The following is an 18,378-nucleotide window of genomic DNA, read 5'->3' as shown; positions in this document are numbered from 1 at the left end:
ATCTCTTCATTTGCTGTAAGTGAACTGAGCTGTTTGTCATGAAAACCCTAGGCAACCTCTCTCATGTTGCATGTAAGGACTGATTGAGTGTCTATAAACAAGCTATTGTCATCATGCACACACTGTAAATTTTACAGAAGCTCAATTGAAGTGGTGTACTTCATAGAGTCAGCAGCTTTTGTAATGTTAATTGCCACGGAACTTGTTCAGTGAAGCGCAGAACGGGCGAAATCATCCATACAGCATAACGTTGCGTCGCTTCCTCCATCCTATTATGAATATCATCAAGGGCATCTTTATTAAACTCATAATGAAAACAAGCAAGGCCACAATAGTGACTGACTGTGTGCTGAAGAGAATAGAGCAGTACAGCTTTATTTCATTGATCTTGAGTTTATAAATTAATAATACACAGATTATATTTTTATTAGAGGCACTTTTGTGCTTTTGTTCCATACAATTTTATGAAATCAATATGAAATTAATGCAGTTATCTAAGAAAGGGGAGAATTACAGAGTTTGGGACTATCATACACATATATCTCAAAGTGTAATTCAGTGATTACCAATAAGAAGCCAAGTATTCCTAATTCATATTTTATAATTGGCTGGACTGTAACTCATTAAATCAGAATTTGAATTTCAATCTGCTGGTTTGTGTAAAAGTATTAAGTGATATTAACATAATACAGTATATAATAAAGACATTAGTAAATAAAACAAATAAACAAACAAAATTACACTGTATTGTGACAAAGACTATGATACAAGATTCATGCAACCCAGGCTCATTGAAAACACACCGTTGTGGCGGCATTTCTGCAACACCGATATTGCCTACCTTCTTGCACATTTCGCAGCAGTTTCAATGCGAAATGTCCAGCGGCATTAAAACACGCTTTTAAATATATGTGACAGTGGCCATGTTTTATTATGTTGGTTAAGCTACGTATTGCAGCATTTTTATTCAGTTGCTTCAGGTATGTATTGCAGAGGTTAAGAAATCAAATGTCTAGGGAGTGTGGCTAAAACGTTAAAGCTCTATTCTAGGGAAAATAACATTCCCTACGTATTCACCCCCTTGTACTCACCCCCTTGTCATCCATGATGTTTATGTCATTCTTTTTTACGTTTTTTAAAGAAAACATTTCAGCATTTTTCTCCATATAATGGACTGCTATGGTGCCCCGATTTTGAACTTCCAAAATGCAGTTTAATGCGGCTTCAAATGATGTTCACTTTGCAAAGACTGGGCTGGTACTTCTGCAGTGATGTAGGATGACTTTGAAATGATTTTTGAAGTTAAGGGAGAAAATACGATTGGAGTTTTTCGACATACCCTAACTGTCTTGAGCCAGAATACACAGAGTTCAATGAGAGCAAGGCAAGACGAGCGTTAGAGAATAAAACGTTTAATTTAAATTGTATTGTTTTTTAAATGAAAATAACCGATCGTTTTGCTAGATGAGACCCTTCTTCTTCGGCTGGGATCATTTACAATTGCATTTGGGATTGTGTGAAGCTGCATTTAAACTGCATTTTGGAAGCTCAAAATCGGGGCACCATATCAGTCCATTATATGAAGAAAAATGCTGAAATGTTTTCCTCAAAAAACATAATTTGTTTACGACTGAAGAAAGAAAGACATGAACATCTTGGATGACAAGGGGGTGAGCACATTATATGTGAATCTTTGTTTTGGAAGTGGACTTCTCCTTTAATGAAACCAAAAGTAATATAAAAATGCATTCGTTGATGTAACCGTGTATTTCAATTTATTTCTATGCAAGTTCAAAGTTGTTTTAAAGTAATAACAATATTGTGCAAGGAATTGTTTGAAAATTAGGCTTTCTTAATTGAAACTTTGGGCCTGCAAATCATACTTATTGCTTGAGTTTTACTGCCTCTAGTGTTCAATTCAACTGGATTCATACTTGTATACAGTAGGTACTTTTTTGCAGAAATATAGGTAGAGGCACGTATTTCAAATGAGCCTGGGTAGAATTTATACCATGCTCTCGCATGAGCTAAATTATTAGTTACATACTAAAAAGCAGTGAGAACTTTACGCATTTTACCTCAGTTATTTTATCTTGTCTAGACCTCATGGCCTGCAGTGAAAGAAGCATATTAGGTCTTTTCTACTTGAACTGACGAACTGACTTGTTCTCTTGTTTTATGTTTGCTTAGATTTAAGTGGGGGACTGTGTTATAAGTGTACTTACAGACTGCATTTTTGTGACTTGTATCCTTGCTCGGAAGCATTTTCACCCCTCTGGATTTCAGCTCAATGGCCTTCTTCACTGTTGGGAGAGGGTAGAGGTGAAGTGTGTGGAAGTGGAAATCACAATCCATTTATACAGTTAGCAAAGCCTGTCGAGTGCCCAAGAGTACCAACACCTCATTGAATATGAGCAATCCTCTATAAATCAGTCTTGCGTGGGCCATCAAAATAAGACCGCCCTAATGGGCAAAGGTATTTTAATAAATATAACAGTATGACAGATCTCAAATTATGTGCATGCCATGTTATCCGAGACACAACTTTAATTCTGGTTTGCGATTATTGGATACCCTACCAATATTTGCATCATCTGGAGCATGGATTTAGATTTCAAAGCATTTCTGAATTCAGTCCTGTAATTATGTCATGTAGGATGCCAATTATGACCCAGGAATCATGAAATAAATTCACCTTGCAGAATTTTATCTGTGTATGGCATCTGCCTCATCAGTGGGCTTTAATACAATTGCAAGGTGTTTTTATTTTAATAAATATGATATACACAATAAAGCAATGAGGCAAAAAAAAAAAAGTTCTGAGAAATTATTATTATTATTTCAGGAAAAAAAACACCCTTACTATGTCTTCATCACAGAATTAAAAAAATAACAATAATAATTAATTAATAATCATAATACTCTCATGTACAATATGTAGCATATTTTGTTTCAGCCATCTGTAATCGAAGTCTAAAATGTCAATTTTAAGAAATAAATAGTACAATTTTCTACCAAACATTTCATAAATCTGTTACTGTACTGTATAAACACACATGACAAGAAAAAACAAATAAAATTTAAGGCCTAAATTTAAAATGTATATATCTGATCTAAATTTTTTATCCATTTGGTTTACACAGTTAAAAAAAAAAGACCAACAGAGAGAGAGATTTGCTGTCACCTTAGGAAGACGTGCTCAAGTGATTTTATCTATGCATATAATTTCTAAGTGGTTAAACTGACAGCGTTACAACCGTCCCCCGTTCTCACCTATCCATGCACCAAGGCTGTGGCCTTTTTCAATACATTGTAATCATGCACATAATTTGTAGTCTACATAAATTGCAATACTTCAACTGTGCATATATTTTTGTCATATAAAAAGAAAGTGCATTTATAGCCAGCACTCTAAAATGTAACAAATTCAACAAATCCCCTGAGCTTCCCCTGAGATTCACGGCATCCCTCGCTTATTATGCAAATAGAAAACACGATCATAAACGCATATCATGAAAATGATTTAGAAGCGCCTCATCTTGCGTTATTCACGTTAGAAACATGAATTCCCTCACTACTGTCGTGACTGATTTCCCAATTTAAACAGGGGGTGGGGGGGGGGGCGTTCAGTGGGATGCTGTAATCATCATTCCAGCAATGTGTCTGCTCATTGAGTCACTTAGACAAGCCAGGATGTCATTTTTAGCTACAGCAGAACACGCCAAGGGATGTGCTGTCTTTCACTGCCAACTGTCCCACATCTGCCAATGATGAGCACTCCTCTCCTCCAGTGTCCTACACACACTGACCCCTTACCTTGATACTGGGCACTAAATCCTTTCCTCCGATGGTTGCTGTCAGACGTGAAGTGAAGCCGCAGCCAATTCTTGCTACTGATGACAGGGGATGGCAAATTCATTCCAGTCAGCCTGAAAATGAAAAACAAGATTTTCAATTCATAAAACGAAAAGCAGGTTAAAATCAACTGCACAATTAGCTGAGAACTGTGTTCCATTATAAACTTACATGGAAAAAAATAAGAACAGTTTTGCAAATATGGGTGGCACAAAAAAAAAAAAACTTTCATTTGATTAAAGGAACATAGACATTGTTTCACATAAAAATGTCAAATTTATTTAAACACTCTCTATACTTATCGTACCCTATTCTTACTCTTAACTTCCCGAACTTCACCCTTTATGTCGTATTGGAGTACTAATTCATAGTTTTCAGTCACGTAACTGGCCTGGAGAGCAAAACATCCATAGAACTGTGGCACAAGTCTGTCAATTTTCCATCTTCCAATCCACAAATATTTAGACCACCTCTCAAAAGAATAAAACAAAGATATGTGAACAAAATGCAAGTTTTGGCCATTTGCAATCAGTATAAAACACACACCGCAATATTTCAATCACTAAAAACTCTGGCACATTCTAAAACACTTAACGTGAAAAACACTTAACCTGCTTTAATGTATTAAAACTGTGATATTAAAAGTTCAAATTCAGTACACACCTTATTGATGATGCATCCTTTACATAAGCAAGCAGATGAGCCCAGAATATGAACACTATGCACTAAACAGTGTTTTCTTTACAAAGGTTTTCTATGGGAAAACACTTAATCTGAAACTTTGTACATTGTGTTTATATTCATTCACTTGCCTTCTGCAAAGTATGTATCATCATTAAGGTATGTACTAAATTTAGCCTTTTAAGATCAGTGTTTTACTACATTACTACTTAATGCAAACCTCGTAAAAATGACTGGTGGCCAGTGGAGCAAAGGGTCGATTTGCCCTCCAGGCAGCCATTACTGTAAGGGGGTAACTATCAATTAACAACATTTTTGGAAAACCCAAAACCCAATTCCCATTTGAAAATTAATTTAGACTGAGAAAATAGCAAATCCAAGACAAGTCACTGTTAAAATGAATTGTATTTCTATCCACATTGCACATTTTAACAATGCTTCTGCTGCATTTCATTTTTTAAGCTGGTCACAGAACAATTTTAACATTATAGCTGCTAAACGAGTTAAATATATATATATATATATATATATATATTTATGCATAGACAAATATAAACAAATATAAAGTCTTAAAGTACATACTGTCCTGCAATTGGTCAAATAAATAAATAAATAGAAATGAAATAAATGAAATGAGTTAAATGCATAGCATAGCTTAGTGTCATGTGTTAACATTAGTTAATGTATTAACTAACATGAATAAACAATGAACAATACATTTATTACACTATGTATTAATATTAATACATGTTAATGTTAGGTAATACAAATACAGTTCCCAATACTTAAAGCAGACAAAGAGCACTTATGAGTAATAATAATAACAATAATATTTTTTTAAACAACCATAAGATCAAATATCAGATTAGATGATTGTGTAATATGACACATTTGCTTTGAACTATTTTTATTGTAATATCAGTTTGATTATTTTGATGGTACCCTTTAGACAGCTGGTGATAAGTAGCTGCAACATGAATTCAAATGAATTTGAATCCGTTGCGGATAGAACTAGAACTAGTTAGAACTAGTAATGAAGGAATGTTGATGTGCTTCATTGAAAGCTTATAGTATTACTGCAGTACTGTATTAAAAGCTGTGTATTGTATTTAGTAGAGTACTGGGAGAGATTGACTGAGGCCACGTTCACACAGCAGCAGAATACAGCTGTAAGTCCTTTATCTGAGTCCTTAATACGGTTACGTTCATACACAATACGGATAATTATGGGTGTGACAACCGCTTTCTATAATTCACACCCGTAAATTTTCATAATTCACAACCCCGTATGCGGAACACACGTGCTGTGTGAATGGAACAAGACTGGACAACTAGCTGTCTGTTATTCAGTGCGAAAGAGAGCCGCTCTGCTGCACAAATGCGCGTCTACCATGTATTGCGTGCTTTCATGTGTGGTTTCGGTTACAGTGATGGAGAAATGAGCTGTGTGTCATCTGAAAGTTTTCATATTCAGTCTCCTCCGGAGACGCTCCCGTCAGTTTTGTGTTCTGTGCGCGACTCAAATGCTCCGCTCTTCACCCAAATATAAAAGCTGCTGTCGTTTTATGAAGGTTTGATGAATGAACATGCAAATATGATGGACGTCGCCATCTTTGATATTACTTTGGTCACTGTTGCTATGGTTACTGCTAAGGAATAGAGACAGAGCGCATTTAAGCCACGGGGGCCCAACAATCCAACGTTCTCCATTGACTCTGTATTGCAGGAAGCTGCCTCCTTGTAATTTCTAACTTATAACAAAAAAACTGAACGATGTCTAAAAGCTGCTATGTGATGAGGTGTACAGTAAACAAGCTTAAAAAAAAAAAAAAAACAGAACTACATTTTTATAAGCTGTTGATCCCAAAAAAATGAGCGTTTAAGGACACAAATAGTTGTAGATGTCAGGGTATTTCACGTTGGGCCAATTATCAAGTTGGAATAATTTCTCCAGCAAAACAAACGTAAGGAAAAGGAGCATAGAGACTTCTGTTTAACTCCGAAATCCCAGATCGCCATGCAATAAAAACATAAATATAAATAAATATATATAAAAATTATTTGTGTTTGTGCTGTGAGCACGGAGTCTGTAGTGTACACCGTAAAACTGAAAACGTTTATCTTAAATGTTTAATATGAATAAACAGTGCTCATAAACGGCTGCTGAGATAGTATTCTCAAGTGTACGGTGTACATTTTAGGACATCCTCAGACGTCAGTCATAAAATGAAAAGGTGTCATGCCTCAGACTAAAAGGCTTCAGTCACTGGACAGAACGGCATCGTGCCTCAGACTGAAAGGCTTCAGGTCTCAGGAAAAATGACGTCAGGTGTCAGGTTTTGTACAATTATGCATCAGACAAAACGGACTCATATTAAAAGGCATCAGATGAAGCGAGGAGGAATGTGACGTTAAAAGCCATGCCCATGTCCAAATATGTGACATTCTCATTCATTTTGAAACAGGAAGAAGCATCGATAAGAAGATAGTACTGTTGTTTGCAAACCGCTAAAAAGAAGTAGTTGTTTACTGTGTCGGTAAGTAAAAAAAAAAAATAAAAATAACAATGTGTGTGTTGTTTGTGTGCATAAATAACAGTTCAGCACACTTAGTAACTTATATATTTTGAACTACAAAGGCATGTTTTTTTTTTATATATATATATATATATATGTGTGTGTGTGTGTGTGTGTGTGTGTGTATACAAATACATAATATATACATGTTTAGATAGATAGACAGACAGATATCAGATGATTCAGTAAAATGAATGCTGAATCAGTGTGCAATTTTTTAATACCCTGCCCAAACACACACACACACACACACACACACACACACACGTCTGGTTTATTATCTTTGTGGGGACTCTCCATAGGCGCAATGGTTTGTATACTGTCCACACTGTATTTTCTGTCCCCTTACCCTAACCCTACCCCTAAACCTAACCCTTACAGAAAACTTTCTGCATGTTCACTTTCTCAAAAAATCTCATTCTGTATGATTTATAAGCTTTTGTACCCATGGGGACCACAAGCCGGTCCCCACAATGTCAAAAATTTCAGGTTTTACTATCCTTGTGGGGACATTTGGTCCCCACAATGTAGCAAAAACAAGTACACACACACACACACACACACACAACACTAATCTCAACCACTCAGACACACAAAACACTCACAAACATATGACATATTTAATGATGTACACTGATCACAGTACCCATGCACAGTAGCTCGGTTGAGCAACCGCATCATTTAACTACATTTTGCTGGATAACTGTGTATCTGTCAAAAATTATCTTTGTATTCTTCTGTATTAATGGAAAGATCACATAATGTTTGTCAAAGTTTTACAGCATTCTACAGTTTTTTAATCAAAGCCTGATGCAGGGCAGTTCTCCTGTGATGAGGGGCCTGCTGCAGTTTCACCAGTAAAGAAAATGACTCATCACTATTTACTTGGAGAACCACATGCAAGGGACATTCCTGGACACAGAGTCACTGTGAGTTATTCTGTGGGGAGGTGAAATGGCCTGCCTTTCCCCAGATGGATAGTAAAAATCAACAGAATGCAGTCAAAGACTACCTGGGGGGAGAATCGGATGAAGCAAGAGATGTTTTTTTATTCACCTTTGAGTATCTGGAGGAACTGGACACATTCATTACAAATGGTCTTCATGAACAAGGCCTGAAGGTCCATGCCATTTTCTGTGAATAATCTATCAGAGCAAGCAATGTCTCTGCATAGCCTAGCCCCTCACATTTTAGCAATCATTTTAGTATATCTTCTCAAGGGACAATACTATAGAAATAAAACTTGGATATATTTTAGAGTAGTCAATGTGCAGCTTGTATAGCATTGTATATTTACTGTCCCCTAAAAATAAATCAACATACAGCCAGTAACAGCTGGCAACAAAAGTGAGTACACCCTAAGTGAACTTGTCAAAACTGTGCCCAAAGTGTCAATATTTTGTGTTAGCACCATTGTTATCCAGCACTGCCTTAATCATTTTGGGCATGGAATTCACCAGAGCTGCGCAGGTTGTTGCTGGGATCCTCTTCAAATGCTCTGTAATGACATCATGGAGCTTCTGGATGTTAGACACATGGTGCTTCTCCACTTTCTTCAGGTCAGATCACCTTCACCTGCACCTTCCTCAGCAAGGCAATTGTCATCTTAGTGGTGTGTTTGGGGTCATTATCCTGTTGGAAAACTGCTGTGGGGCCCAGTTTCTGAAGGGAAGGCATCATGTTCTGCTTCAGAAATGTACAGTAAATAATGGAATCCATGTTTCCTTCAATGAACCGCAGTACCAGCAGCACTCATGCAGCCCCAGACCATGATGCTACCACCACCATGCCTGACTGTAGGAGAAACACAATTTTCTTGGTACTCCTCACCAGGGCATCACCACACATGCTGGACACCATCTGAGCCAAACAAGTTTATCTTAGTCTCATCAGACCTTAGGGCATGATTCCAGTAATTCAAGCTCTTGGACAGGTTGTCTTCAGCAAACTGTTTGTGGGCTTTCTTGTAAGCCAGCTTCAGAAGAGGCTTCCTTCTCGGATGACGCCAATGCAAACCGACTTGTTGCAGTGTGCAGCATATAGTCTGAGTACTGACAAGCAGACCTTCTACTTTTGCAACCTCTAAAGCAATGCTGGCAGCACTCATGCATCTGTTTTTTGAAGCCAGGATCTGCACCTGACGCACAGAACGAGTACTCAACTTTGTTGATCGACCCTTGCAAGCTCTTGTTGCCAGCTGTTTTGACAATAATGACTGTATGTTGAGTTATTTTCAGGGGACAGTAAATATACACTGCTATACAAGCTGCACATTGACTACTCTAACATATATCCAAGTTTCATTTCTATAGTATTGTCCCTTCAGAAGACATACTAAAATATACTCACTTTTGTGAGATACTGTATGAGTACTGCATATCAAGAACTGTTTATCTGATCCTTCAACTGTTTATTGAACTGCTCACACTTTATGAGAGTTGGAACATAACTTTTGTTAAACGCTACCAGTCAAAAGTTTATGAACAGGAAGATTTGTAATGTTTTTTTTTTGTTTGTTTGTTTGTTTGTTTGTTTTTTTTTAATTGTGTTTCTTATTAATGCTTCTATTAAAATGCTATTTATTCCTGTGATTTCAAAGTCGAATTTTTAACATCATTACTCCAGTTGCATTATCATTCAGAAACCATTCTAATATCCTGGTTTGCTGTACAAAAAACATTTGTATTATTATTGTGTTGAAAACAGCTAAGTAGATTTTTTTTTCCATATTTCTTTGATGAAGTTCAAAAGAACAGCATTTGAATTCATTGATCTGAAATAGAAATCTTTTGTGACATTATAAATGTCTTTATCATCACTTTTAATTAATTTACAGCATCCTTGCTAAATAAGGACTCCATACTTTTGAACGGTATAGTGTATGATGTTACAAAAACATTTTATTTCAGATAAATACTGATTTTTGTATCTTTCTATTCATCAAAGAATCCTAAAAAAATGCAATCAGCTGCTTTAAATATTGATGAAGATTTCTGAAGGATCATGTGACACTGAAGACTGGAGTAATAATGCTGAAAATTTTGCTTTAATCACAGCAATCAATTACATTAAAAAAAAAAAAAAAAAAAAAAATATATATATATATATATATATATATATTTAAATTGAAAACAGTTATTTTAAATAAAAAAGAAAATATTTCACAATATTACTGCTTTTGCTGTTATTTGAATCAAATAAATGCAGGCTTGGTGAGCAGAAGAGAATTTAAAAAAATCTTACTGTTCAAAAACTTTTAACTGGTAGTGCATATTTTTGTCTATTTTTTAAATTGAATTATTTGTGTAAAATAATAAATATGAAATAACCCATGAAGCAATGGATTTTTTTATTCATCTTTAAGTATGTGGAGGACCTGCACAAATATCATATTAAATTGTGATGAACAAGGCCTAAAGGTTAATGTCATGTTACTTATATAATCTATCAATGCAAGCAATCTCTATTCAGCCTGTGTATGTGTAGCCCACTGCATATGGAGAACTGTTGATTCTGTCATTCAAACGTTAACACTCTGTGATAAGTGGATCACATCTTTAGAAAACTAAATGACAAGTATACAATATCAACTTTTAGAATAATTTTACAATACACCAAAATATAATTGTATCCATTTGATGCATTTAAAATTTGCCTTGGGTAGGTCAAAATCAATCATAATAAATGTGAATTTATCTCATCACATAAATGAACAAGGTAAGGTTCAAATGTTTTTATTAACAATTAGCCTAATGAAATCAATGCAAGAATTTTACAGGCTAATGATGAAATCAGCTCCATAGATTAGACATATTGAATATATGAGATTTAAGTTGTCCCATTTTAGCCTAGACATTGTACAAAAGTACGAAAACTTGCCAAAAATGCCGTAAATTGCTTTAACATACTTCCGGATTTCCCGGTATGGGGATATGGAAATCACAAGGTGACATGCTTGATATGGCCGTGGCTTCCGGCGGCACGTTCAGACGTGGGCAGGGAAATATCGTGGATGGGAGTGACTGGCGACGTCACACGTTAGCCCGATGCCTTTTAATCTGAGTCCGTTCATTCTGATGCCTTTTAATCTGAGTCCCTTTCGTCTGATGCCTAATTGTACAAGACCTGACACCTGACGTCGTTTTGTCCAGTGACTGAAGCCTTTCAGTGTGAGGCATGACACCTTTTCATTTTATGACTGACGTCTGAGGATGTCCTAAAATGTACACCGTACAAGTGAAATGAGTTGGGGTTTGGACCCGGAAACAGCGTTTGTTGGTACGCATTACCTCATCACTAAACAAGCCCATACAGGCTTAACTCCCATTACACACTCATACAGACAGTATTCAAAACACTACTGAAAACAGCTGTGTGAACAGGACATTTCGAGACTCAAACATGTAAGTAAATGCGTTTGTCAGTCCCAAAAGCAGACCGTGTGAACGTTGCGATCGTGATTACCTGCATCTGATACATCTGATCACAATAAATCAGTGACCAGGCTCGTATTGTATTTTCATCTGTTAAGGATTCCAGATGACAGCACTGATCGGTGCATTTGTTGGCTGCTTACAAGCTTGTTTTGACAGAAAAAATAACTTCTTGCTCAAAACTGCATATTTTTCAAATTAAAAGTCTTAATTGCTCACCATCTAATGGCAGAACAACGTAATTAAAATGACCATGATCAAAACACACACACACCCACACTAATACTATACTACTATTATTTATATAAAATATTATTTATTGTATAATAATATTTAATAAACAACAACAGCCATCATAAAAGTACAAGGCAATTGACCATATGCACAGAGTGTTCTTTAGAAATTCTGCATACTGATAAGCCAGCTCGTAAATTTCTGAGACTACTGTCTTGCCTTGTTTTATCAGAAACTGAGAAAAATAATAATTGCAACATCGTAAGTAATGATAGCAGCATGAACATTCAGTTTCATATTATTTAACAACATAGAATTTAAATTCTGAGCCTGGTAATCCTAGCAGAGTACATAGACAAGTTGTACATTCAACAACATCTTAACAGCAGTCTTGATAATCAATAACTTGCCCTTAAAGTCATGAACACATTTTTAAAATCTTGTAATATTTTAAAGCCTTCATTATTTTAAAACTCTACAGCTGTGCAGTAAAATTCACTTCAAAGATTCACTTTTCATTCATAAAGACATGAAAAAAAAATGCTTTTTTAGGAAAACAATGACTTTTTAAGATGAAAATGACATGAAATTACCTGTATAACCAGAAGATGGCAGTAGAGGATCACTTATAGGCTGCAGCTGCCATTTCAACTCCCATAGTTTTTTTTTTTTTGTTATGTCTTGCTTTTCGATTTATTATAAAATTACTAGTATAACAAATTTTAGTACTTTTACTGCACTTAAGTATACAGTATAGCAAGTGCAGAAAGTCATTAAAATAAATAAATAAATAAGCTCAGACACAAACAGCCTATAAGGGTGAATTATTTAAGCACTTATATATATATTTCACTACAAATTAAATAATTTAATGGTAATAATTAAATAATGCGTTCAATTTGAATCGATATGAATTTGAAATATGTTAGATTTAATTTAATAAATACATTTTTCACATCTTTTAACAGTTTTATCTTGAACTGTAAAAGCTATTAAATTGCCTATATTTAACCAACACAAACTTGTTACTGCTGTAGTTTTGTTACTCTGAATTTAGTCTGAATCATTTTAAGACTAAGCTCTATTTTTGACATCGGCTTGTCAGATGTTTCGTTCAGTTATTACTGTCAACCATATCAAATGACTTACGCATATTTAGCGGATTTACTTGTGTGATTTTTTACACTCGCATTTGTCATTCTTGAAATAGCATACATGGACGTTTGGTCCTCTTAAACAAACAAAACTTTTCTTCAAATTGTGAATGTATTATGTAGAGAAAACGAGCAAAGGACACTCCTATTACGGCACAGTACAGTTGACCGGAAATGACTGAGCTGGCTTGTCTAAAACAAGGAAGTAATCCATGCATATGGTCAATTCAGTCAAAAGTACATAGTCAGCGCTCTGATATACAGCACTGAATTTACATAAACATGATGAGATCTTGCCAAACTATTTGCTCTGGAATAAATAATAGATTAATGAGACCAAAGACTGCCCGTTAGATTTACCCAAAATCTCATGTTTAACCACTACAGAGACATCTGAGCCAGTGATAAAATCCCGGAGATCTGGCCGAGTTGAGGCGCTTTCAGGCGGGTTCTCGACTCTTCACTCTTATTAGCCAATCAGATTTGAGGACCAGAAAGAACTGTTGTATAATATTATTTATACTACGGGGGCGTTGAATGCTTGAATCAGACTGGCTGAGGAACGTTCTGAAGGTGTGCGTTATTTTCTCTCATTCTCTCTCCCTCAGAGACGCACACACATACAGTTTGTACACATGTTAGCATACACGCTAATGTTGTTAGCGCTGCTCTGACAATTAACAACTTAAAAACATGACATTTCTCACAAGCGAGGTAACAACCGCATTGATCCTGAAGAAAATGAACTTAAAGTTTCAGCATTAGTAGAGATGCTGCTGCCAACATTTTTGATCGACGCACAGACTCAGAGAGGTAATTCACAAGCTTAATCTCTCTCTCTCTCTTTCCGTCTGTCTGCCTGTCTGTCTGTCTAAACCTCATTATTAAATGCAGTCTGCTATCAATGGCTCAAGTGTCGTTACTAGGTATAAAATGACGTTTTGGAATTAGCAACAGAAGCATTGGATGAGATGCGTAATTAATCCTACTCACAAAAGTGTTTTAAAGGACAAAAACTGGATGAATGCCTTGAAATATATCATCTGATCGATGTCTTGAGGTGTGGTAACCGTAGTATAAGCAGAATAATTGATTTCAGTCCATTGAATTCTTAAAAAAATAATACACACCCGAGGTGTAAAGGCATCACCACCTTGGATGTGCATTATTTTCTAAGAATTCAACGGCCCATCATCAATTATTCCTTACATATATGCCCCCTTAGTCTATTGACTATATGTGACTACCACTCACAAGATTTAGTAAAATAGTGTGCAGATCTTAAATAAACAATGTCAAGATATGGTTTAGTCTTATGAAGTAGACTTAATATGGTGTTCATTGTGTGTTATAAATAATCATACTCTTAAAAGCTATAACCGCAGATACATAAGTATTGTAATTTATTATAATTGTTGACTTTTTTGCTGAGCCACTGCGGCTAGTGGTTTTCCACAATTACTAGCCACTCAGCATTTTCACTGGCCACAGTTTTGTTGTATAACTAAAGTTACTGCATACTAACATTTATTTAATTTCCATGTTTCCAGGTTTTCATGTTTTGTTTTGTTTTGTTGTTTTGCCTATTTAAAGAGCATTTTTCCCTAACTGTATTAAATGCATGTGTCATCTTTCATTTCAAATTCTTATATTTTATTAATAATTTATAATTTCACTTAATGTAATAAGACACTATAGGGCTATAACCAATCAAATGAAATTGGTATTAACAAAACCAATCAAAAAGAAACAGAAGTAGCTGAAGTGGAATTTAGATGCATTTACACATTTAGTGAAGCTAAAATGTAGCATGAAAGCATTTACATTGCAAAATTGCAACAGTATAAATAATGTTATGAGCTTGGTGTTTAAAAACCTTTGTTTGTTTTAATATAATATGAAATGTTGGAAAAAATGCACAGATAAGCTACTTTTAAATATGAAAGTAAATGACCAATAGGTGGCAGCAAGTGACTGTTTTAACGAATGAGTCATTGAGTCATGCCCTCAAACAATTCCTTCAGACAGCTAATTCATTCAAGAATGAAACAAGTGCTTGTCCTTATGAATGGACTGCTGAATCATTGACTCAAATGATTCATTCAGAAACTAAACACCTGCTGTGTTGCTTGTACTGTTCTGCTGTGATCTTTGTTTTGAACTATTTTCGTTAAGCAAACAAGCAAATAAATCTAGCAAAAATGGTCAACACTGACAATATTGTACTAAAATGTATATTAACTACTCATTTGAACTCTTGTATAAAATCAATGTCAAATTTACAATCGTGGTTTTCAGGGAAAACTGCACTTTCTTGATCGTGTCATGTTGCTTAACTGGGCTACATGGTACAAATATAAAATCTACATTTAACCACAGTGTTTTTTTCTGTATGCAGTTTTCTGTATGTCTAGTAGGGCAAGTAAAATTCTCTTTCATTTGCCCCTTCAAAAAAATCCACTGGTCCCAGACAAGCATCAGTGTCGAGCTCTGTTATAAAATCACTGATTCATGTGAAATCACTGATTCATCTGATTCACAGGTCTATAATTTATAGTATTAACAGGTTATGCTGCCCATCTCTCTAATTCTTTTTAGCATGCCAAATGATTTTACCCATATTCCTCATTTTATTATTCCAAATAATTATGCCAGAGATGAACAGAATAGTTAATTAAAAGTTCTATGCAGACTTGAGTAAATATATGTCTATGCATCTCCTAATTATGCTTCTTGTCGGCATTTCCACTTCAGTATTTCAATACCCTGCAGTGTGTCGCTAACACCTTTTGTGAGACATGGACATGGCTTTTCTACTTCTTTCTAGAAAGCTTCTTGACATATGGATGATCAACATCTCATTTTAGTACAACTGGAAAAGTCACTGGTAAAATAAAATCAAAGGGCGAGATTTACTATTAGCTTGCGCCAGCGCAAACCCTAAATCACCTGCAGAATTTTCCCCTCCAGTCTGCGCTTATTTGGAATTGTACTCTAACGCTAATTTGCCCTGTTTAGTAAATCTGGCCCTAAAAGTATTAATACTGATTTCATTGTGAGAGCAAATTAAAACAATAAATAAATAAATAAAAATAATATCTTGCCTTGCCTTGACAAGCTATGATGTCGTTAGGATTCCTTCTGTACTTTACCTGCTGCTATTTCTATACTGTTTTTCTTTTCTTCCCTCTTCTTTTCTTCCCATACTCATTGTTTTGTTCTTCTCCATTTTCCAGGGTGCCTATTAAAACTTCATCTTGTCAAACTCAAGGAATGTAAAGTTTACATTCTCTGTTGCGTGTGTGTGCTGATTTTAAGGAATTATCCTGCAAAGGTTAGTTTGAAGCCATAGCGGTAATGGTTTGAAACAACAGTGTGATGCGCTACTAGGGCACAGCTACAGTCTTGGAGCAATATTTCTTCATCTTTTATCTTTGTTTTTTTTTTTAGATTGTTTGGTCCTGGTGCTTGCCAAACACTGCAGAGTATATTTATCTGAAATATTAAATCCAACATTCGAAAGGAAAGGGATATGGTCACAAATCAAAAACGAAACAAAATCCAATCAAAAGCTACACAGTCTTGACAATAATCATTCATATCCTTAACAAGCATTAATGATGGCAGCTACAGCACAGTCATTAGCGTATAATTTAATATTACATCCCAAATCAGAGTCTCATCTTCTTGATGAGGAGACTATTTTGTTTTTGGCACTGAGATCTGAGAGGAGTCTGAGATATTCTCTGTGTAGTATAAATGTGAGTGAATCTCATGAAACCTATTGAGAAGATGTCCTTGTCACATTCTTAAAGAAAACCAAGCTTATTTTCAGCACAATTAAAAAATATATATAAACATCTGTTTCTTTTGATTCAGAGGTACTTTTGTGAGATGCACCTTCATTTATTTATTTACTTACTTTATACCAAAGTTCAATGAAATTTTGAGAAGAAATAAAATCAACAAAATAAGCTGATTACAAACAAATGGCAAGCCTACGTTCCAAACACTGAGCTGACAGAGTGTTTGAAGGCGCTGAATGCAGTAAGTGAGGTAAAGTCTGTCTGCCACAAACTGCAGTGACTTGCAATTGACGCAGGCTGCTGTGTGAAGCCCTCATTTCTTTTCAAGAAAGTGGAGTTCAACAGTGCATGAAAACCAGGTTGAGCTGAGGAGGCAAAGGAGTAAGAAAGCGAAATGAGTGTGCTTTACAAGAGGCAGGCAACAGGGTGAAAAGAAACCTGACAAAATAAGGCAAGTCTGCTTGAAGAGGCCTGTGCACATAACACAAAAGCTGAAACACTGAGAGGAAAACAACTAAAGGTGTTAAATATAATAACAAGTAAACAAATAAATAAAATAGAAAACTGAGATGAATGTTTAAACAAGAATCAACTACACCGTTATCTGACATTAGTAACAGAAAAATTTGAGTCGAAATTTGAGAAACACTTTATTTTGATAGTCCACTTTAGACATTCTACTACAAGTAACTTTGCAACTACATGTCTATCAACTCTCAAACCAGACTAGGTTTAGGCTAGGTTTAGGGTTAGTAGAATAAGTTGACATATACTTGCAATGTTTAGAAGAGTGTTAGAAGATATTAAGCAGACAGTCTACTAATACTCTAATGGCTAGCTGACATGCAGTTGCAAAGTTATGTACTGTTAGTATAATGTCTAAAGTGGACTATCAAAATGCACTGTGTTATACTGTGTTATAATACAAGTGTTACCAAATTTAACAGATTAAAAATGTTTATGGGAGTGCTTATGTCAACTGTTGGGTTGAACAGCATTTTACAATGTACAGTGTTCTTAAGTTTCTATATGATCTATAGTTAAAAAGTTCATGATGATCATTTTACATGTTACTTAAGAATAATAGAATAAAACGTTATTTGCATTTAAACTGCAGTATTATGCAATATTACTTTTTGTTTGGTAATTGTAACTGTAAAATTTGCAAAACTGAAGAAAAAAAAAAAAAAAAGAAGCAACAACAATAATAATAATATGATAATATATTATTCTATTATATTTTGTATATCACAATACATATTATATATTAAGTACATATTTCTTGTTGATGTTGCTGTTGATGTATATATTATATAGATAACAGTCTGATAAATTATCATGCTGGGTTTAGGAAAAATATAAATAAAGATTGTGTTGAGCAGCTGAAGAGATCTATGGTCTTCAAAGAGAATGGCCTTTATTTTATTCACAAGTTGTAGCCAAATTTATTCAAGCTCTGGCAATAGAGTCAGAGAGGTCAAGAGAGCAAGCTCACTTTGATGACTGCTGGCAATAACTGCTGAAAATGAAGTCCACAGATAACATTACAAGCAGCATTGGAAGAGGGGAGGGAATTAAAAAAATTTTTAAAAAAAAGCTTTGAATTGCAGATTCAGACTATATGTTCTTTCAAAAACCT

The 18,378-nt window shown here is 35.1% G+C and overlaps 1 protein-coding gene across 2 annotated transcripts in view; it reads right to left on the bottom strand.

Annotated features, from left to right (window-relative positions):
- csmd1a (CUB and Sushi multiple domains 1a) overlaps positions 1–18,378 on the bottom strand; it is a 500,785-nt gene that overhangs the window by 166,640 nt on the left and 315,767 nt on the right. For both annotated transcript variants that reach the window (XM_051125525.1, XM_051125526.1), the window contains exons 6-7: positions 3,817–3,929; positions 2,226–2,303 (exon numbers count right to left, since the gene is read on the bottom strand). In XM_051125525.1, the coding sequence (XP_050981482.1) occupies positions 2,226–2,303; positions 3,817–3,929 (191 nt within the window). The remainder of the gene's footprint in view (positions 1–2,225; positions 2,304–3,816; positions 3,930–18,378) is intronic.

Source organism: Labeo rohita, chromosome 13, assembly GCF_022985175.1.
Source record: "Labeo rohita strain BAU-BD-2019 chromosome 13, IGBB_LRoh.1.0, whole genome shotgun sequence".
NCBI classification, from domain to species: Eukaryota; Metazoa; Chordata; class Actinopteri; order Cypriniformes; family Cyprinidae; genus Labeo; species Labeo rohita.
Note: the sequence above shows the minus strand (reverse complement) of the source record. Positions and strands in the feature narration are given on the sequence as shown.